Source organism: Centroberyx gerrardi, chromosome 11 (assembly GCF_048128805.1).
Source record: "Centroberyx gerrardi isolate f3 chromosome 11, fCenGer3.hap1.cur.20231027, whole genome shotgun sequence".
NCBI classification, from domain to species: domain Eukaryota; kingdom Metazoa; phylum Chordata; class Actinopteri; order Beryciformes; family Berycidae; genus Centroberyx; species Centroberyx gerrardi.
This window is the reverse complement of record NC_136007.1, coordinates 28442186-28462698: the sequence shown is the minus strand read 5'-3', so window position 1 is coordinate 28462698 and position 20513 is coordinate 28442186. Positions and strand designations below refer to the sequence as shown.

The 20513-nt window shown below is 41.1% G+C and overlaps 2 protein-coding genes across 3 annotated transcripts in view; one reads left to right on the top strand and one right to left on the bottom strand.

Moving 5' to 3' along the window:
- Positions 1–1502: 1502 nt before the first annotated feature.
- Positions 1503–20513, bottom strand: part of rcc1l (RCC1 like) — a 125523-nt gene continuing 106512 nt past the window's right edge. The window contains exons 1-12 of one of the 2 annotated variants that reach the window (XM_071895383.2): positions 13259–13394; positions 11196–11481; positions 10370–10499; positions 9843–9971; positions 8185–8251; positions 7441–7492; positions 6998–7082; positions 5139–5320; positions 4241–4328; positions 3592–3765; positions 2938–3023; positions 1503–2353 (exon numbers count right to left, since the gene is read on the bottom strand). In XM_071895383.2, coding sequence (XP_071751484.2) covers positions 2276–2353; positions 2938–3023; positions 3592–3765; positions 4241–4328; positions 5139–5320; positions 6998–7082; positions 7441–7492; positions 8185–8251; positions 9843–9971; positions 10370–10499; positions 11196–11480 — 1356 coding nt within the window. In that variant the 5' untranslated portion in view covers position 11481; positions 13259–13394 and the 3' untranslated portion in view covers positions 1503–2275. Of the gene's footprint in view, positions 2354–2937; positions 3024–3591; positions 3766–4240; positions 4329–5138; positions 5321–6997; positions 7083–7440; positions 7493–8184; positions 8252–9842; positions 9972–10369; positions 10500–11195; positions 11482–13258; positions 13395–20513 lie in introns of those variants that run through there. The other variant, XM_078286853.1, reaches the window with a different exon arrangement.
- Positions 15669–17651, top strand: tlcd5b (TLC domain containing 5b). The gene is made up of 2 exons (XM_071895384.1): positions 15669–15858; positions 17104–17651. The coding sequence occupies exons 1-2, from the start codon at positions 15669–15671 to the stop codon at positions 17649–17651; spliced, it is 738 nt and encodes a 245-aa protein (XP_071751485.1).

Here is a 20513-nt window from a genome sequence, read left to right as displayed (position 1 = left end):
ACCAGTTAATACCGCATGTATAATGGAGATAGGAAGAGAACCAAGAGAGATTGGGAGGATTTGGGCCCAGTAAGTTTATATAAAAAACTGAATATTTTCTAGGTTTTCCACCAACAAATTCCACTTATACCAAGACACTAACTGAACCCACAAACAGCAAAAGCCCTGATAATAAGAATCTGTAAAATAGAGGTTGCAGGCCTATACTTTGGTAATTTTGTTCCTGCAAAAGTTGGTTTAAAAACCTGGATACATGTTCAGATTTGTATCCTTTTGTGTTTTTATAATACAAGTAGAAATACACATTTGCATTCCACGGTACATGCATGCAATTCTGTCCCATCTTTTCGCTATGGACTCTGGCTCCAATAATAGCCTTCCACCACTCCAGATTGCAGCAAATAAGAGGACAGCAGGGAAGACTTCATGAATCCCCCCCAAAAAAGCCCTGGAGAAGCTGGGTATCAGTTGTCTCTATTATTTGACCTGAGTAAACAAGCCAGAGAACAGCCAGGTCCTTGTTGCTTCCATACACCACCTTTTTTTACTGCTTCAGCACACTTCAGTACACAGATGGGGGAGGAGGGCTGCTCCAGCTGCAGCTCCATCAGCAGGGTTAAAGGAGCATGCATGGCATTTCGGTGTTTTCCCTCATCGTGCGATCGTCTCTCTCCCCACAGAATCCCCTGCAGTTCAACTCTGCAGCCCAATGACTTGTCAGTATTGTAGTACTGGGTTCTGCTTACCTCTCACTTCCCACTGACTGCAGTTAAAACTGGGGCTGCAATGAAAGTTTCCCTTCCCCACTAACTGAGACCCCATAGATTCACTTCATCACAGTGTTTACAGTGGAAGCGGTTTGTATTTGGTGGAAACTCATTTTCAGTATTTGTTATTTTACCCTCTCATGCCAATTGTGCCATTTCCTGACCCGATGTCCAAGTGAGTATTCAACACGAGGGCAACATCATCATTACCTCCGCCAAGGAGGTCAGGTTTTCGCCTGTTAGTTTGTCCGTCTGTCAGCAGGATATGTCGAAAAACCTATTAACAAAATTTCATGAAATTCGAGCAAGTGACATTTGGTGGACAGTTAGGATGCTATATATTATATTTTGGAGATTTTCGGATTGGGGATTTCCACCATTAGATGATTAGTGTTTTTTTAACCGTAACTATGAAACTAACAGAGATAGAAACTTGATTCCAAATCCTAAGGGTAGGTTTGCAGAGTCAAGGAATCGAGTTAACTTCAATTTCTAACCCTAACCACTAATACTAATACTGAACTGTGCTATAAGCATAAAAGTGTCAAGAAACTGGTGCAGACACACATACTTTAACTAAGGTCCCTTGGATAAAAGAGTCCATATACATACACACACATAGTCCCATCTTTTGATAACTTGGAACAGCTGAAAAGTTAAATCAGAGTGTTATAGATGCACTTTAGAAAAAGTCAATTTCAACTCAATATTCATTATCATTTATTTATTCACAATCAGTGATGTGGTTTATAAAAAAATAAAACTTACATCAGTTTGATACCACTTGCTATGATATATACTGTGAATTTCATATCATACAGATTTATGTCAGCCTAAAAATATGGGTTTCTCCTCCAATACATCCCTGTTCATAACCTCGTTGAGCTCCATACAGGGAACATGGCACATGTAGTTTAATGTACAGGAAAAAAACGACTGACCAATATGTGAAAATTCTCACTGCACGTTGCCACCCAAGTGTTAGTTCTTGTGGAGACATTGTCCTCTCATCATGTTTCCTTTTGGGTTTACAACAATTGCTTCGGCTTACGATGCATTTGAGTCACATGGGAATCAAGGTCAGAACAACTTGATTAAAAGCAACGACTTGGAAGCGTTCATGTGGTTCAAAATCATTTGAAGATGCCATGATTGCAGTTTTCTGTAGACTCGCTCCTGATCAGAGTACTTTCTAGTAGGAAGCTCAAATCTACCGTCTTTCCTATACGACCTGAATGCAGCCGAGCTGAGCTCCACACACACACACACACACACACACACACACGTGCGCGTGCAGCAAGCGTTCATGACAGATGCTGGTGAAGCGAACCGCAGACTGGCTTGACGTCACCGGAGGACGGAGGGACACGAGGGTCCCGTCGCCTGTGGAGAGCAGCTGGCTTCGGGACTCCCCGAGGCGCCCGGGGGTCACCGGCAGGGCGAGCCAAAACATCCAGGCCCGGTCCACTGCTGAGGGAGGGGAGGAGGAGGGGGGAGGGGGGTAGCGCTCACAGGAGGGACTTGACCAGCGCCACCATGTGGTCCACACCGCACGCTACATCCACCACTTGACCTGGAACGGTCACCTGACAAAACCAGGAACAGAAAAGAGCTGTCGTAGCATCAGTATGTACAAGCAGACATTTGCATGAATACAAAGCGCTCCTTCTTGGCTGGAAGATTATTCAAACGTACACAAAACATACTCTTTCTTTTACTTTCGCCGCACTTTCTCTTCTCTAATCTCACTATTCATGTCAGTGAAGACATCGCACAGAAAAAGACCTAGTGAAGAGTGCACTTTCTGCGATGGAAGGGGGGAGGATCATCTATTTTTCTGTGAAACTCCAGGAGCTCGATGTAAGGTGTTGCAGACTGCGCTCCAGCATTCAGAAGCAGTGTGAACCCTACACCTAAAAATCCCATTAAGACACACAGGTGGAGACACTTTTCAGCAGCTGCTTTCAACTAGCCCACACATTTTGCCCGGAAAATGTACTTTCTCTGCTTTGACACCAAAATATATCATCAAAGACATCTATACTTTTGTATGGAGGGCTTTTATTACGGATATTATATTTGATTTTTAAGAGTGTACGTCTTCGTCCACTGTGCGGCAGTTGGTTAAGTCTTTATGTACATGGCTAATATTAAATCAGTGTTGTCTTACTCGCCATGGGAAGTACTGGTCATCTCTCTTCCCGATGCCCAAACAGCCTCTCACGTTCTTGCCCCATACGAAGAGCTCGCCTTGATCTGGAACCACATGGTCAAACATCGACATGAGACTGAGTCTCAACACAGTCTTTTGAAGACCTTTTTAGTACCAGCGGGAATGATCTTTAAGACCAGCAAAGTCTAATAAGAAAAACAACCAAACAGTATTCGTACCTATCCGGCAAAGCTATGTCTCAGGTGTGTGTGTGCAATAAAATACACACCCTCCATCATCCCTATCAATCAATAATACTCCTACTAAAGACAGAGAACATCTGCTGTCTCTGAACAAACATCTCAAAGATATGTTGCATAGGTTTCAACTAAAAATATGTGTGTATTTTGAAAATACAATGACATAAAAAGTGTCATCATGAAATCTGAATGAACAACACCCCTCTAGTTAAAGTCTGGTAAATGAATGGATGGCTTTAATAAAGATGACAAGCTTAATGGAGGAAGTTTAAAAGAAAGTGACATTCAAAACAGTCGAGGAGTAGGTCTATCGTGCATCTCACTTCTAGACCTTGAGTCTAGATAATTGAAGATATCTGAAGACGTTTTCAGGACCTGCAGACGCCCTGATAGTGAAGAACAACATTCTCACCTGTTACTGCGGCGAAATGGTTGAGGCCACACCTGATCCGGCGGACGGCCACGGAGGGGTTGAACTCCGAGCGTCCGAATAACGTGGAGGGAATCATCTCCGGGTTTGACGATTCAGACAGGTCAGGGCCTTTTCCGAGAATACCATATCCCCATACAAACACCTCTCCTTTTTCTGAAATAGTGCAGGAGAAAAAGCTGTTTACGCTGACATTTCTACAGACATGGTACAACAAAAGGACAAAAATCCACCCACATATGTTTATTCTTGTGTTCTTGGCCACTTCTTTCAGTATTAGTGAACATGAACTAGAAAACCAAACCTTAACTTTTAACTAGAAACGAAAGAAAGCTTTTATATGTAAAACCTTGCACTGTAGTGCTATCAAGTATGACAGAAAATGTCTTTATTCCTATGAAATTACCCTTCATGCTGCCACTGTGTTCTCATTCAGTCCCTCATTCTGTGTCAATGGAGTAGCCCCAAGGTTTCTCTCTTGACTGAGTCTTGACTTTTGCATCTGTTGCTTTGTTAGAGACTTATTCATGCTCACAAATCAAATATGCCCTCTCCGTATTTATAGGGATGACATGAATTGTGTTTTCGGGTGGATTTTCACCCGAACACCATGTCGTTTGACTGAACTAACCGTTGAGAACGGCCACCTGTGTGCCTCCGCAGGCCGCCTGAACCACCTTTCCACAACCTTTCAAAGGAAGACGCCGAGGAGAGTTGATCTGGAAGAGGGAAAATAAACGAGAGCTCAGTGAACATCTGCATAGATATTCACACACACTGTTGCTGATGGGTAAGGGCTCATTTCAATTCTGTATCGGTGATGAAGACGCCTCAGTGACTATGTTTACATGCAGGCTTGACTCGTGTTCAAGTCCAAGACTCAAGTCCTACATCTCTGGTTTGAAGTTTTGTCAGTGTGAAAGTAAAGTGTGTCAACAACATTACTTGGGTTTCATCACTACAAAGGAAAACTTTCAATACCGTTTTCCTCTCTCTATTTTACTATGGATATCAATTAAGAAACCAGACAGAAAATAAAAAGTGCACCCTCTGTACTATAGCGATGGAAGGAAGAGAAGTCATTTTTTCTTTAAAACCCAAGGTGCTGAAATGAAATGTCATCCCTAAGTGACACAGTATTCCACCCTGTGCTCCAGCATTCAAAAGCAGCGTGTGAACCCTACGCCCCAAAAACCATTTAGATGTATTGAAGGGATGTGGTATAAGAAGAGGCTGCATGCCTCTGATGGTAAGGGCCAAAGTTTGCCAGATTTATATGGGGAAGGGCTGGCATCGGGTAGACACACTTTCAACAGCTTCTTTCAACTACCACACACATATATTGCCCAGAAAATGTACGTTTTCTGCTTTTTGATAGTTAAATATATTTATTTTCAACTATACTTCTATGCTAAAATTCTGAATGGAAAGCTTTTACTATGCATTCTACTTTTACTTTTAAGACTTAACTGAGTACCTTTACTTGACATCATTTTCTGTATGATGGATCGTATGTTCGTCCTTCTCACCTGTGTAGCCTCGGTGACTGAGGCCAGCTGCAGGTATTCAGAGTTTCCCCAGCCGTAGAGCTGTCCGTCTCTAGAGACAGCCAGGCTACAGTCTCCATAGGTGCTGATCTGCTGCACCTCTACCCCGGCCAGCTCCCCTCCCACTTCTACCGGCCTGGAGGCAACGCTGTGGTGTCCCAGACCTGGAAGAGACAAAACCGGAATGATTTGGATTCGGGTCTTATTTGGCACTCTGAACAGCTGCTTCAATCTCATAGCACCTCAGTCACTGGCAGCTTAATCCTACATCTCACTGTCACGTGAAAACCTCCTTTTGGTGATTGGACTTCAGTTGAAGGATTACATGCTTTTGAACAAGTTGAGAAGATTTTACAACCTGTTGGTCTTATGAAACCTTTTAAAACCCCACTGAAAAAACTGCTTGGTGGCTAGCTGGTACACAACACTATTTTCTCAGTTCTTGAAACTTTGACATTTTGGAGAGGTTTTCACTGGACAGCGACGATATGCTGGGGACAAACGTCAAGTCTTAACAGACTGTGAAAAGATTGGACATCATATGCTTAACAACTGGCTTTCGCTGTTTTTTTTATCTTGCTGTCATGGAGGCGTACGCACTTGATTACCAGTTGGATTTAGGGAACACAGCCTTTATGACTAGTTACATCTGGTAAACACACACTTGACGATAAGCTGGATTTGGGGAACGCACACTTGACAACAAGTTGGATTTGGGGAACAAACACTACTTGAGTTCCAACACCATACAACCCCCTAATCAGATGAAAACCAAACTGTTGCATTACTGCAACACAGAACCACAACGAACATGTCCAGACTGAGGTCGTAAAAATCAAACATGTTTGAAATAACGGTGATGGTAGCCACTGGAGAGAGATTACTCCTTAGAAGTCCTTAAAGCTAGCGCTGATTCAGTTCAATCTTGAAAAATCAATTGTGATTTAACAATTTATTTAGCTAATGGTTTGGTTTGATACACGATAAAATGTTCACAGTTCGATATTATCAGATTATGAGCAAAATCTGAATGAAGACAATTATGACTGAAGAAAATCCCTTTTTAATTCTGATGGACAACAAAAACAAAAGTGCAAACTATAAACAGGGTGACTACAGGTTCCTGTAAATTGAATTTAAAACTTTAAGACCTTTGTAATGCCAGTTAATCTGCACATCCAGGGAAATTCCTCAGGGAGAAACAGCTTCATTTTTCAGACCTCTGAAACCATATTTAAGACTCAAACGCAACATTTAACATGTAACTGTGACTGGAGTTTTTCATTGTGATGTGGTTGTACATGGTGCAGAGTGTTGCTGGTGTTACCTGTAAGGCAAGACTGTCTTACAATACTTAAGCAGTCTTTCTCTTGTCAGTTGTCTTGTTGCTGTTTTCTTCCTTACTTGGAAACTCAAATTTCTGCCACGCAGCAGACTGAAAACCTAACGGAGCGGCCTCACTTTCAATTTGACCTGACTCCATCTTGTCTCCTACTACTCTAAACAGTAGTGAGTTCAGCTGGACTAACGAGAAGTGTGATGACTCAAGCTAAAACTTGCTAGCCTTGCGCTCTCTAGTGTTCAATCAATGCAAAAGAGAAAAGACTGTTCTGAATGTCATTTGTTAGATATTAGACCATAGCTGAAATCAAGAACATTTTTTCTCCACAACTCCACAATGCATATTGTCAAATTTGTGATGGCCAAATCATTCTTATAATTGAGATAATCACTGTATAATGTGTCACCAACATTAAAGATAAAGGTTAAACATGAACCTTAGACTAAGCATGTCTATACTGAGCCATTGACCAATTCTTTAAGTTCTGCCAAGCACTGACCTGTCTGTCCGTCGGCGCCCCATCCGCATGCATACACCTTGCCCGTCTCAGTGAGGAAAAGACTGTGGTCTTGCCCACACGCCACCTAGAGGAAAGAGATGTCACTTTCAGTCACATTGACCACCTTTCCACCTGGCATTAACATGCGTCCTTGGTGACCAGATCATATTTGAATGGAGCAAAAAGGCATCAAATTTAGGTGTATATGTACCAAAAACACAAGATCCGTGTTTACTAACAATTTTAAAGGACTTAAATATTAGGAGAGGAAGTGATATACGCAGCAAATCATACCTAGACACGATCTGGATACAAGTGCATATTAATGCTAGGTGTAAGGGGGCAATGTGACTTACCACAGAGCCACTTATATATTTCAGGATGCTGCGGATTTGATAAACCATGAATCACTTAGACCGTCTGTCATCACTACTCAGACTCACCTGGGTGACCCTGCTGCTGAAGCCTTCTATCTTGTGAATGATGTGACTGCCACTATTTGAATGGGAGACAGAGAAATAATCAATCCAACACTCCAGGAGAGGTCACCTCTTCTCTCTTGCATTAACACCCACTTTCATTCACAGACGACCAGTAGGTTCGATGCAAACACCCTATGAACTAAATAATACTTTTTTCCACCAAGTAGTACTCAGGGTGTCTGTGAGTTTCGTCAAGTTTTTAAGACTTTTCAAGACCTTTAAATTCCAGTTAGAATGAAACATAAGTCCAATTTCCCAGCTGAACTAAACATGAAAATGATACTGTAGATCTATCAGAATACAGCATTGTGTGGTTGGGTTGATTTCTCAATGGAAGAACAGCATACCAAGAAACCACAACATTTTTAAGACCTCTAAAATGGAATTTAAGACTTAAAATACAATATTTAACTATATTCAAGACGTTTTAAAGCCTGGAGTTTAGATAATAAGATTAAGACATTTTAAGACTTTTTTAAGACCGGTACTTAATGAGAAGACATTGTGACGAAATTGTTTAATTCCAGTACTTAAGCTGGAGCATCTGACCAAAGTAGCGACTCAGAAAAACCTTTTGAGACAGAATAAACCTCCATGGTGATTTAACACTGTAACTGTTCAACATGACATGAAAACACACACCAGCCGAGTATGACATTAGTGTAAAATGGTAACATTTGGTGTGCAGTGTGCATTGAGACATACCTGTAGACTTCATCTTCCACTATCTGCCTTCCACACTGGCCGTATGCATTGTTGCCCATGCTGAAAACTTTGAGGGAGAGAGAAAATGGAGAAGGAGATGAGGGTGGGGGGATAAGAGATTGTGGGTTATGAAAAAAAGTTATGAAATCTGATCCAATCCAACTGTATTCATGTGAGCCTGGTTAATGGACATGTCACAGGCTGGTTTCAATGTGTCAGTTTTCAGTAGGTTTTCAATGAGATGGAAGACCAGTGAAACAGCTCCATAATGTTGATGTCACAGTTGGCCTTCATGACAAGGAGAAATGTACAAAGAGTTGCTTGCTTAATTATGGTTTCACATTTTGCTATGGTTTGATGGACAACAAATTTCTGCCAAGAGACCAAAACAGAAATCCAATCTAATCTAAAACGCATTCAATGCATTGATTTTAAGCAACCAAGACAGGAGCTGGTATCTTTACAGAACTGCGTTGCAAATAAGATTAGCTGAAGCTGCTTTCTGGAAAATGCACTCAGACAGGGTTCAAATTACAAATAATGTCTTGGGACTGTCCAAAAGCAGTAGACAGGACCCAAATTCACTTTTTCAAATGTACGGGGTCGTGTTCAAATAAAGCAGAAAGTTTCTGGTGGAATATTAGTATTTCTTATCGATCCTAGTGGAATTCATATGGGAAATAAACATGCTTTTCCTCAGCCTAAGTGAAGCTGCTTGCTTCACTTAGGTTGTAGGAAAAATTAAAGCCCCAACACAATTTTGTAATTACAAAACTTTTGTTTGATTCCCCATTGACATGAATTAACATTTGCTGCCATTTTCTAAAAAAAAAAAAAAAAAACTTCAATGGAGTAAAACTTTTTTGCATCGCTGTGCTTGAACCCCATTGATCATCACTGTTTACAATGGTCTTCTCCTCTTTTTCACCAATAGCCAAAGCCTGAAGTGTGTAAGTGAAACAGGTATTGCTTTTAAACTGAAAAAAGACATTATTGGGTTATACAATGGGTTAGCCACGACGCGCCATTCTCTCGTTTGGAGAAACGTCACACTAAGAACTCATGGACTGATTTGTCTTCGCTCATTTGTCTTAGCTCAACAAGTAAAAACAATGGAGCGAACAACGTGTTCTGCATCCCTGCTTCAGCTTCGCTCCATTGTTTTTACTTGCTGAAAAATTGGCCTGAGTTTTTAGTGTGCGGCAAACCTAATCCCTTATGGGCTCCAGTGCTTAAAAGAAGTTGTGCACAGGTCACTTTTTTGCACCTGGTACATCATGATTTAAGACCTTTTACAAACTACCAATCAGGACTTATTTTAATAAAATTTCAACTCTTAGAATTGGTTCACCTTTTATTCCCACAAACGTCTTCCACCAAAATACACCATGGATTGCGGTAACGAGCAGCATGAACCAATAGTAAAAGTTGAGATTTTATTGAAATAAAGTGCTGCTTGGTGGATTATCTATGAACCAAATTTACAAGAAAACCCTTATGATTCATGACAGTCTCAAGTCATGTTCTACCAGGTCGGCACTGTTGCCGATAAGAAAGACAAATGAAAGTTTGGCGTGACATTCTCTCCATACAAAAGTGAACGGGGGCTACCTATGGGTTTGGTTTCATGTTGGTACAGAAAGTGTGCGTTCTCTTACCGCCTTCTTGGTCGGTGAGCACCAGGGAATGGGCCCGGCCACATGCAACCTGAACCACTCTGCTCTGCACAGGCTTAGCAAACGGCAGGGCCACCGGGGAGGGCTCCAGCACATAGTCATAGCTCTGATCTAGAAAGACAGATAAGTAGGTAAGGGCAGATGTTTCATTTAGGTCTCCATCTTTGGTGCTCAGCGCTCATTGCTGCAGTGTTTCTGCACTGCACTTCCCAGAGATCACCTGTCAATCAAACAGTGTGGGCGGAGCTTGGATTTTCTGTTGATGCAGTTTGAGTTTCTCTTTTCTTTGTCTGTTCAGTCATGGTGGCTATCACTGCTCAAGCTAACTACCCAGTTCTTTTTCTTTTTATTACAAACAAACCGGAAATGTAGAACACATCACTTCCTGTGCAGCAGAAGATTTTTCCCAGGAAAGAGCTACCACACCCCAGGTGTTTAGAACAGACAATGTTAGCTACCGGAGGCTAACAGCATTTCTGTGTTGCTCAACAGTATGGTGAGTGTCTTACGGCGGCTGTGTTGGCTGCGTTGGAAGCCCAGCTGAGAGTCCTTGTTGAGGCCCATTCCCCACAGCTTGGTCACGTCTTTGGTGGAGGAGGCAATGAGAGTGAAGCCATAACCACAAGCAGCAGATGAGATCTAAGGAGGAAGAAGAGCAGGGAGTGAGTTTATCAGCACAAAACAAACTTCAACAGGGCCCACTCCTGTCATCACACATAATCAACTGTCTTGTCAACATCAGTAATGCATGCTGATGAGGTTCTGTACAAATATTCATTGTGGACATAGAAAATGAAGTACTTGCATTGAAAATCTGAATTATAGTGAGCTACCGTAGCTTATATCAGCTACTGGGTCTATGATAAGAATAATAGAAACAGACATCAAAAGTGCTTAAAAAAAAAAAGAACAAAAGGACAATACTGGTTGCAAAAAGAAATATGTGAACATTTTTGGAAGAAACCATGTCAATCAAGGCTGAAAAAAAGCAGTTCAATTTTACAGGCTACACTGATGCAGTGGTGCTTGACTATCATTTGACAGAAACTGATATTGCACTGTTCCGCTGATATCTCGCCAATAAATTGAAAACTTCACGCAAGGCATCATTACCATTAGCGTTATTGTTGCTGGAACTAGCAGCACTGTTATATTGTCTTCGAGAGCCAAGCAAGTTACTCTACATGAACACAGCGGATTCCAATAAAAATCAATAGTCTCATCAAGACTCTATCTGATGTGTTTGTCAGTTGATTAAAAGAACTGTGGCTCCATATTGATGAGCTATGGCTTGTATTTCAATAGGTCTGGAAGGTTTTATGGAACTTCATTTACCTGATCTTCAGTGTCCAGGCGGTAAGGAGTGAGTTGGTATTTGCGGGGCTTCTTCCTGCCACTATCAGGCACTACAAAGCTGGGAATACCTAGTGCACCGGTGAAACTAAATCCCCATACAAACACTTTGTGGTTGGGCTTTTTCCGCTCCCCAACATACTGAAAAACTGGACTCTCTTTGGTTTTCTCCTGCGGTCTGGGTGCTTTGCTGAGTGTCGCATAACCACATACTTGAAGACCTAACTTCCTGTGTCGGGCACACAGTCGCACACACGGCAAAGCCATCCTGCGGAAAGAAAAGAGACATGACTGGTCAGAACTGCGGGTAATAGTTTGAGATTGGAGTTTTAGTTCTACAAATATTTCTCAGAGGCAGAGCTGCTCTGGAAGCAGAAATAATCTGATTGGTTGAGTTAAACCTCAGTGGGCGGAGCCAAAGAGAAGCAGCTTATTGATGGTGATGCCTAGTAACATTGAAGAAGCAGACACCCTCGTTAATTATTCATGATTAAGTAAATACAAAAGCAATTTTTATATTTGAATAGTAGGCTATCTACAAGGACAAGTAAAATATGATTTCCACTAGTCATAATTTCCTCCATTGACACCAATTTATTATGGACTTGTTGCCAATCTGGCCAGTCTTTAAGTGGTTTCCCTTCTGCTACACCCACTTTGATGTTACCTAGCCAGAAAAACTGTGGTTCTTTGGAGCCCATTGAAGTTTAACTCAGCCAAGGACATTATTTCTGCCACAGAGAGGCAGAAAGGAAACTACCCTGAACAACAAATCACTGTAATATTTCTATAGGGACTTATAGCATGTCTGTGGTACTCAATAGTGAGTTTATAATGACCTTATCGTACATAATGGTATTCTTTTAATCTCCCATGGTATCCCTATAATATTCCTAATGGAATTTATAGTGTTTCTGTATAGTTGTATGATATCCTTTTCAATTTTATTATAGGATTACTACAGTTCTCATGAATTTTAATAAATGTGAAACGACTTGCAGAAATTGATTAATACTTTGAAACAAAATTTCCCCACCTTTACAGAAATACAAGTTACAGGCAGGTAGGTATTTTAGCACATTAAATATATTGGCATTTTAACTGCTGTACTTGCATTATGTGAATCAAATAACATTTATGGATCATAAAGGCAGAACTTAGAAAAGGACAGTTTTCCTGTTTATGATTTAAAAACTGTTATCTTGTTCCTCGGACATCTGATTTAGACAATCATATGATAATGTCACTGGGCATCCAAGACTGACATGACCGAGTGAAATTAATCCTATGCATTCTTAATAGATATATAGCTAACCTGTAAACTTGGCTTTCAAATACTACTTGTAAATAGAAGCTCGAGCTTATTCTTAAATGTTATTAGGCATCGCCAATAAGCTGCAGCTATAGCTCTGGTGGGTGACGTTCTCTTATAGAGACAATGTTATGCCCAACTCCGTTCAATAATCTGGCAATTTGAAGTTGCCTTGTTTATAGGCAAAGGTTAATAAGGCCATTTAAGAATTATTAGGGTCTACTGATAAACTCGGCATACACCTGATCCACCAAGCAGCTCTTTATTTCTATTAAACGTCAACATTTTGAATTGGCTCACAGTGCTCGCTACCGCCCTCCACTATGTATTTCGGTGGAAAGACATTGTGGGAATAGCACGCGAACCAACTGTATAGGTTGACATTTTATTTAAGTAAATCTTGCATGGTGTGTCGGATGAATGCCGAATATAAGAGTGGCTCCTACAGTATCGTAAAATGTATGGGTTTTGTCCCACCAGGAATGTAAAATGTAACGATAAGAATGTCAGCATTAAATTGTTAGCTATTTAAATGGAGTTTTGCCTTCTGTCTACACAAGAGAGAACGACACGTTTTGGGACTTAGTCTTCAGGTTTAAAATCACTAGGCATCGTCAATAACACAATTTAGCTTTACGAGGGTTTCATATTGCAACATAGAGAGCATGGTCAAATTAAAATAACGTCTGTTTACATGCCCACATGCAGTCACTGTGCTAGCTTAACTACATACCTTTTGCTTCCTGATAGATTTAGCTCATAAGATTTGTTTCACAAGCTAAATGACTCTAATTTGTACAGTACAGCAACTCATGTTAGCCAGCTAAACCGCAATTCATGTAATTCAATGTCATAGTCACATATTAGCTTAGCAAAAGACAGCCGAGGGAGGGGAAGTACTACAGTTCTTCCTCGTCTTTCTCATTACCCTTCGAGTTTCTTCTTCTTCGTTAATTTTCGCTTATGGCGGTTGACAAACAACTTAAAGGTTGTATTACCGCCACCTACTGATGTGGAGTTTGGACTCGAGATTTACAACATCTCGAAGAGTAAAACATAAAAACACACAAAAAAAATAATTAATTCTGTCTGTCAAGTCTGTTGTATTTAATATTTAAATCATTCTATGTATCATTCCATTTAGGCTACCTCTCTTCTTCTTCTTCTTCTTCTTGCGTGCAGATTCATGGCTTCATTTTGTTAAATAAAATAATTCCCATCTAAATCCTTCCAAACCTCTTTCAGAAAGAAAGCAAAATGGTCTTTTTGTATCACATGTATCTTTAGCTCTCTAATTTATATTAATTGATCACCTTTTTAACTGCATTATATTACACACAATACAGGGGGTGGACAAAGAAATGAAAACACCTAGCAATATCTGGCAGTTTTGTGTAGGAGATTGGTAAAATTGACATACAATATCATCTATTGTTTCCATAGGAAGTGAATGGTAGGCAATCAGACTGTGTATAGCTAAAAAAAAAAAAAAAAAAAACACTGCACAGTGGATGAACATATGGTTGCTAATCTGAAATCTTCAGAAATTCCTGGCTACATTTCATTTTTTATTTTTATTTTTTTTGTTTACTATGGAAACATATGATAGATGCAAGTATCTCTACAGTTGCCTATGAAATATATTTAATTTACCCATTTATCTTGTTACTCCTAAAAATAGTTCCACAAAAATAATTCTATAACACTAAACAAATAAAAATAAATAAATAAGGCATTGGAATGTGCATGATATGTCAGTTTATTTCTTTTAATGGGGCATATCTGAGCAAGAACCCATTCTTGTCTCAGATTATAGCTAATCTGGCAGTGGGTTAATGCTGCAGGCCTGTCACTCACCTGCCTCACAGCACCATGGGTTACTAACCTGCAGTTTCATTCATGTCACTTACACATATTGATTAATGTGAAACAAGAACAAACAGAACAAAACCCTTCTTTTAATCTTAACATAGTACTAATCATTGCTTTTTGGAATTAACTATTAGATCTACCTTAAGCAAAAGAGGCTGACTCAAATTCAATCTCACCACCAAACGTAATTTGCCATGCAAATTTGCGTGAAAATGTAAATAACGTAGGTAACATCAGGCTGTATGCCTACGCAGTCTAGTATTCACAATAGGCTCAAGGTCTGTTGCATGTGCTGGGTGTGTTCGCAAAGCATCAGCTTGGCATTTCTTCCCTGCTCAGTATATCTCATCATGTGGCTGTGGTTTTGGAGCTACCACAGATATCAGTATTGTTGACTTGGAAAAATCTTGTCCAAAATATATCTTCCTTCACCACTCTGCTTCATTCTCTCTTTGTTACTAAAAATGTTTGTCCAAGGTTCTTGCGAGTCTGTTTCATTACAAGTGGCCTATTAGCTGCTCATGAGCAGTATAACCTGTATCAGTTTCCCCTCACACCATGCCACAGTGGAGGGCATGGTGTGACAAACACCGGGCCGGCAGAAGTTCAGCGCCATCTGATACAGCACCACATCTTCCTTCCTGGTGGAGCTGTGGCGGTCTGCGGCCTCGTGCCGCCTGTCCATGTCCACCGCCAGGTATCTGGAGAGAAGTAGGGACTGTAATCCTTTAAGAGGATCAAGTCTGAGATCCAGGGGGAAGGGATATAGGATCTACTAATTGTCTATAGTAGCAATGGCACAGTGAAGATATGTCTGCCCCGAACGTGCTGAGCGTAGGGCGCTCCGGCTGATTTTTCATGACTTTTATGGAAAGGTCAGAGCGACGGCGATGGAGGCCGAGGCCGCGTACGTTTGCTGGAGTTATTTCCCGAGGGTGTGCCAGATTCGATGACAACTGAGGAGGAGCGGATCAGGTAAGCTGCTGCTGAGTTTGGCCATGTTCCTGCCTTGCACACATGGCAGGTCTGTCTCCTGTCATGGTGTAAGAAATTATTTTAGTTGTTTGGATAATCAAAATGAATTCAGCATGGTTCCTATTGTCTGCTCTTGCAAGATTTGCTCTTTGTCGATTTTGAAATATCTCTGAATTAAATACCTAGAATGTCTATGGGCCAAAAGTAACAGGATGAGCTGCAAGCACAACACTTACTAGGTGTATGTCAAACACACTTGATGCTGAAACCAATTCAATTCTCCCATACAGACAGCCATGCTGGTTTTAGAGGTGATCTGCAGCCTGATTGGCTGGTTCTGTCTCTACATATCGTTCTGCTGCGCCTTCGCCCAGCGGGGGCCGGAGTGGAGCTGTCGACTGGTGACGCTGTCCCACGGGGTCATCATAGTGTTACTGACGGCGTATGTGGTCTTCATAGATGGACCCTGGCCTTTCACACATGCAGGTCAGTAAGAGACGGTCGCTGCAGTACTACATGAGTATAAATTGAGCATGAACTGGCAAACAATATTCACACGAAAGCAAGTTGGTAGGCCTAATCGTTATGCCTGGGGATATCACTATGAAACCCAACCCCTTAATTTCTCATTACATAAACATTAATTATCCATTAAAAATAACATAGCTTTCAAAAAGTAAGGTTAGTATCATGGGTTTTTAAGGGATTTATTCGTCGGTTTTTTCGTGGAGACACTAGAAATTAAGGGATTTTTTATGCCTTTTGTACAGGTTTACAGGTTATTAATGAGTTATTAATGGACAGTTCCTGTCTCCCTGAATTTTACATTAAATTAGAAAGTAAGCAGTCAAACATTAAGGGGTGTTTAAGGGGGTTTTGATGGGGTCTCCTCCATTAATAACTCCCTTAACTCATTTTAAGGGGATTTTGCATGAATTAAGGGGTGACTTCATGTAAATGTAAAGTTATTTTAAGGGGTTACTGGTGCATAGAGAGTGGAGGGTGAACCCAGCTAAACCCACCTTTTGACTGACATAAATCCTAATGATGTAAATAGCATATTATCATAGTGAGTAGTATCAAACTTAAGTGTATGAGAATAGGGTATTTTAATGGGGAAAGCAAACACTTTCAGAAAACATAAGTGATTTTTGTTTGTATTAGTGGATTTTTGCCTTATGATGATCACCAACTGGAGGTCATAGATTACCCTCCTTTTTATTTACCGCCGATTATGCCTCAATCATTTAACATGGAGCGCCGGATGTTAGTGCACATGTAGCAGCGCCTATTGTAGTGGCCCAGAATGAGACTTTAACTAAACATCTCTCTTTATAGGGTTTCTTCATTGACATACACTTAAAGATGTTATGTGTAGCATTTTAACATCAATAAATCATTACCATATTAATTTTGAGACATGAGTGTAATTACTGTAAACAAGCAAGACCATCGCTGAGAAGACTGGCAGCCTCTACCGGCCTCTACTCTGCATTTTACATTGTGTGCCACCAGGTCGGAATTAGTGGGAAAACTGCTGGATTGCTTTACAGCACAAAACAATGTTAGCTTAATGTTAGCTTATCTCTTATCTTTCTTCTTGCTCTTCAAAACAAACAGAGTGACGATGGGGGTCTTAATTTTGAGAAACACAAAATGCAGCACCTTTAATTACAACTCCTTTGTCTCATTCTGCTGTTTTGACCGACCCTGTCCACATCTGTTCCCCAGGTACGGAGAACACTGAGCTCCAGACCTTTGCCCTGGCCGTCTGCCTGGGCTACTTCTTCTTTGATATAGGCTGGTGCGTGTGCTACCGCTCCGAGGGCCCCGTCATGATGGCCCACCACGCCGCCAGCATCTTCAGCATCCTGCTGGCGCTGCTCATGGGCGAGTCCGGCTGCGAGACCTGCGGCGTCATCTTCGGTAGCGAGCTCACCAACCCCCTGCTGCAGACCCGCTGGTTCCTCCGGCAGCTGGGCCGCTACGACAGCCTGCTGGGCGACGCCGTGGACCTGCTCTTCATCTTGCTGTTCGCCACCGTGCGCGTGGGCGTCGGCACCGTGATGTTTTACTGCGAGCTCACCTCCCCCAGACCCTCGCTGGTCATGAAGGCCGGCGGCGTGGTGATGTACGTGCTGGCCTGGGTCTTCATGGTGGACATAGCTAGATTTGGTTACAAGAAAAGCCGGGCCAAGTATAAAAAGTGGCTAGAGAACCACAAGCTAGGAGAAGTAAACAGGCAAAAACTGGATGGACATTCAGACAAGAATGATTGAAGGAATTCATCAGACATCTTAAATACTGCTGTGTTGCTTTACGGCACAAGGGACACTGCTTTATGGCACAAGACAGGAAGAGGGCGCTGTTCTTCCACAGTAAACAGAGCTAAAGCTTTCAGAGTTTCTGGCAACAGCAGATGGTGGAAAGAGTGAAAGGCCGATGGAAAAATCACTTCCAACATGTTTATCCTCTTCAGTACTGTGACCAAACATGCTCTTTGTGACAGAAAGCAACAGGGGTTTATGGGAAATGTAGTCTTAATTTTAAGAAACACTAGCACTAACAACACCACTGGCCTGAGAACAAGGCTACCAGTCTTCTCCACTATGGTCTCATTTGTTTACGGTCATTATACCAAGGTATCACAATTAATTTGACAATGATATACTGATGTTTAAAAATGCTACACATAGCACCTTTAACTTTTGCATTATAACGCTTAAAAGGACACCTCAAATGCTTTGCATCTATACTAGAAGGAAAGGAAACATTTTACATGTGTCTGACTGATTTGCTCTTATTTACCAAGAGTGCTTCGTAAACTGATCTCCTGGTTTTCAGAGTTGGATTGGACTTCACCACACAGACAAAGATGGCCAAGAACCAGGAAGTGGAGTTCAGCCAAACCTTACCTGTTTGTTTATGTAGCGGAAGGACTTGCAGCCTAATTACATGACCAGACTTGGTTTGAATAAGTCATATCTTAGATGCTTGACGTTTAGGTCTGTAAGTCTATCTTTAAATAACCCGACTTTAAAAGGGTACAGTGTAAATATGCCTGATCTAGGAGGATGGAAAATTTGTAATGATCTTTTTCTTGTGGCTATAAGCCGTTTGCTACAGCCAACTTTACCTCAATCTACCAAACGCTAATTGCAAACATATTTTAGAATAACAAATCATTGCATTACTTAAGTATCTGCAACAAAAAAATCATTATCCATTACAAATTGAAGAGTGAATTATTGTTGAAGTTTATTTTATTCTCTAGTTCTAGACAGTAAATTCATTTTATATGTAAAAAAATAAAGCTTTTGTGAAACCTATTTTTATTACTGAAGTTTTAATTCTGTGAAAATCTGCCATATCTGTAATTTTTAAACTAAAAATGCCACTGCAATTACCATTATAGTTTAGCTAAATGTTAATGCTAATGTGTCTCCTATCGTGTTGAAAGGACAAATAATCAAGATAGAAGGGAGATGAAGGTCTTAAGAGAACCTGGGTTACATAGGTGACCTACCATTCTCATTCAGTTAAATCACTGTGCAACACTTGAAGATGTACCATCACACCCTGATGAGGCCCATACATTATAGAGTTGGGGAGGTGCAGGGGAGAATATTTAAATCACCCCTCTCTAGCACCTGCCCACTGGGTTGCCAGGTTTCTGTAAGTTTTTGCGGATTGATGCTCCCAGTGGGCCAGTCATGTTCGCTTTAAGAGAAACACTTGCCTTTCATTTTGAGAAATTCTATAGGCTTAAAGAGAAATATAGCGCAGATCAAACAGGCCTAAAAGCTGCACCATATTTTCACATTTAGGATAGCATTTTATTAATTTGTGTTTTTTCTGTGTTCAAATATGAATCGCATAAATAGCATAAACACAAAGCACAAATACCGTGGAGCCTCCTTCACTCAGAGACTTCAGAGGCAAAGGGTTGAGGAGAAAAGGCCTCTAGGTCAGAAGTCAACGCTTCATAGGAGAGGTTGGGGTCCTTTAGGATACACTGCATTAGGGTGCCAAGTGACCTTAGACTCGTCATGGGTGATACATGACAGTAAAAGTAAATCACCTATCTTTTTGGTTGATGTGAATGCCATAAGCCTCACTGTCCTATTGGACTGCATAATTAGGCCCACTGAGGCCAGGAGGTACACCTAAATACAGATCAGAAGGAAAAAAGGTCCTGTAGAAACATGAGAATGTCTATGATGGAGGTTTGAAAGGGAATAAGGCTCACACTGCATATCAAATGCATTATTTAAAGCTGCACCAGGCAACTCTGCACTTTGGCGGCCCCATGTGGCAGCAGAGGATAACTGTTTTTCCAAGCTTGAAGGGCTTCACCACCCAGGAATTATGCAATGTGATGTCAGTAAACTCCACACTCCTCGGACCTAACTGTCTTCTTCTTAGTGTCTGGAGATGGCAGGAGGTGGTGAAGCGGTTCAGCCATCGTTGGTGAGTCCAGCTTTCTCTGAACGGAGCGCTCACACACTGCTGTTTAGGAGACACTTTTGGATTTCACTCTTAAGTTTCAATTCGTCAATTCCTGTGGGCAGAGAAGATTTCCCACCAGTGACCATACCAACACCAGAATTTAATTTAAGGAAACAGGGCAAATCTATAGTATCTCAATTAGCAGGGATGGGATGCTCTTCTATATTGCAGCCTCACTCATTATCATTACATACAGATTAGTGCAGCTTTGATGATTTGAGGTCGCTGAATGTCAATAGACTCTATATCTGACATTATTGTGGATAATTTATGTTGTCGCTCAAGCTTTGCTGTATTCCACCACAAACTGGTACACCAGTTCACCACCTGTAGGGCCTACAACTTATGCTGCCTTCAAGCGCTGTCGGAAAGATTGAAATAACGAGCTGCGGGAAAGTTTCTCTGATACCTGAGTTGACGAGGAGTGACGTTTAGGGGCAGAGAGCCTGGACACTGTGTCAACAATTCATGGTGAAATTATGTATTTTATTATTAAATGTTGCTTGGCATTCTATGTAAATAAGTAGTATTGAGGTATGTTTTTATTTTTGGTTTAACTTTTAGGCTAATAAATTATTTAATATATCAATTACATGCCTGATGAGTATTTTCTCCCCTTCTTCTCTTCTTGA